Here is a 2,095-nt window from a genome sequence, read left to right on the forward strand (position 1 = left end):
TGTCACAGAATGGGGAGAGCAATTAGGGTCACATAACAATGTATGTATAAATTTTTGTATGGGAGACTAACTTGAAATGTAAACTTCATTTAAACTACAAGAATAAAAAAATAAAAATTAAATTATAAAACGCACGAAGTCTTTGACCTGAGAGTTAAATGTTTAGGAATTATTCCTGTAGTTATACGGTCTCACGTGAAAAACTGCAGGTTCTAGATCATTCACTGTAGCAGCACTGTTTGTAATAGCAGAAGACTGGAAGCAACTCACATGCTCAAACTATATAAATTACAGCACAGCTATAAAATGGAATTCTATGCAGTCATTAAAAAAAAAAAGAGGAAGCTTGTTATGAACTGTATGGAACAATCTCCAGTATTATGAAGAAAAAGCAAGGTACAAAAGCATATATACTGAGACGGATGAATCACAAAAGCACTATGAGCAAGAGAAGCTAGATACAAAAGAGTACAGATTGTACGATCCTATTTATATCAAGTTCTAGAACAGGTAACACTAACCTATGGTGCCAGAAATCAGATCAGTGGTTACTCAGAAGGGCAGTGGGCAAGTGAGGTAACAGGCATTAACTGTAAAAGGGCAGGAGAAACTTTCTGGAGTAATAGAAATGTTCTAATACCTCCCTGGTGTAGGGAGTACATGAGTGTATACATTTGTCAAACCATATACTTAATGTGTGTATTTTATTATATGTAAAGTATACCTCAATAGTCCATTTTTTAAATACTATCCAAATAAGATTTACATAAAGAAAATAGTCTGCTGCATATTTTCAAATAAAGAAACAAAAACATCTAAAATCTCTATGAATGACACAAATGGTTAAGTGTCAAGTGGCAACAAAAACAAGATACAGAATAATATTATAGTACCTGACCATGTGTGACAGAAATCAATAAGCTACACACACCCACATGCATTTCTAATACAGGGACTATCTAAAGGAGACACAAGAAACACAGCAGTCACTGACTCAGAGGAAGGGAACTGGGTGACTAGTATACAGGGAAGAAAGGATTTTATTTTTTTAATATATACTTACCCTTTTGTACCTCTTAAAAATTTCCTAGGTTCATGATTTTTTTTTTTTAAATAAATTGTTTTAAGAATTTAACATGGACAAAGGGACCAGCTAAAAACAAAAGGTTTTAAAATTACCACTATAGACCATGTGGGTGGGTCTACAGTATAGGGAAGAGAAAACAGCTCTAAGTTCAAAACCTTTAACATCATGAATTTTAAAATTTGCCATAAAACAGTGCTAATCTGTGAAAATGATGCACAGTTGCAAATCATTTGGCTGAGACTGAGGAAAATGAACCAAGAGATGGATGATGCAACTTCTAAAGACTTTTCAGGCCAAAAAGAGCAGGTTAAGACTTGAAAGCGTTTGGCTCACATTACACACGCACTGGGGGCTACCTTTTTAAAACTCAAATAGCTCCTTCCCTCTAGGAACAACTTCTAACCCATGTGATCCACTAAACTATGCCACCTTATTAGGGGTCTATTAGAAAGTGTACAGTTACAATGAATCTCCAATTTATTATACATGTCTACCTTGATGGAAATTGTTACAGACAGCACTCAAACAGGCAAGCCAATTAACAGTTGTTCTCATCTTTCAGGTGACATGTACTTTCTTCTTAACTACTGATAAAGTGACCAAATGCTTTCAGCTCTCTGGAACAAACTACTAACCTCAAGAACCATGAATATTTTGTTGGCTGTCTCTAGCACATGGTAAAGTTGACATACATGCTGATGTCTCAGGTTCTTCAAGGCATCAATCTCCGTTTTGATCCTGGGCAAATCACTCTGTGAAAAAACATTAAGCTGACTGAGCAATAAACCCATTTGGGAAGTGTTCCATGCATCTATATCAACAACTGCAATCGTAAGTATTGAAAAGCTACCAAGAGCCCCAAAACAAATTGTTCAACAATACAGAAGAATCTCATAACAAAACTCATTTGTATATACATAAGAAAGGACTCAGGGTGTTGTGAAAGACAAAATCAACGTGGGTCAAAAGTACAACGCCCAAGACCAGATTTACTGGCCTAAAGGAGAC

At 35.6% G+C, this 2,095-nt stretch overlaps 1 protein-coding gene across 2 annotated transcripts in view; it reads right to left on the bottom strand.

The window, feature by feature from the left end:
* MELK (maternal embryonic leucine zipper kinase) overlaps positions 1 to 2,095 on the bottom strand; it is a 108,444-nt gene that overhangs the window by 101,714 nt on the left and 4,635 nt on the right. For both annotated transcript variants that reach the window (XM_004372256.2, XM_023727505.1), the window contains one exon: positions 1,723 to 1,839. In XM_004372256.2, coding sequence (XP_004372313.1) covers positions 1,723 to 1,839 — 117 coding nt within the window. The remainder of the gene's footprint in view (positions 1 to 1,722; positions 1,840 to 2,095) is intronic.

Source organism: Trichechus manatus, unplaced genomic scaffold (genome assembly GCF_000243295.1).
Source record: "Trichechus manatus latirostris isolate Lorelei unplaced genomic scaffold, TriManLat1.0 scaffold00016, whole genome shotgun sequence".
Taxonomy (NCBI): domain Eukaryota; kingdom Metazoa; phylum Chordata; class Mammalia; order Sirenia; family Trichechidae; genus Trichechus; species Trichechus manatus.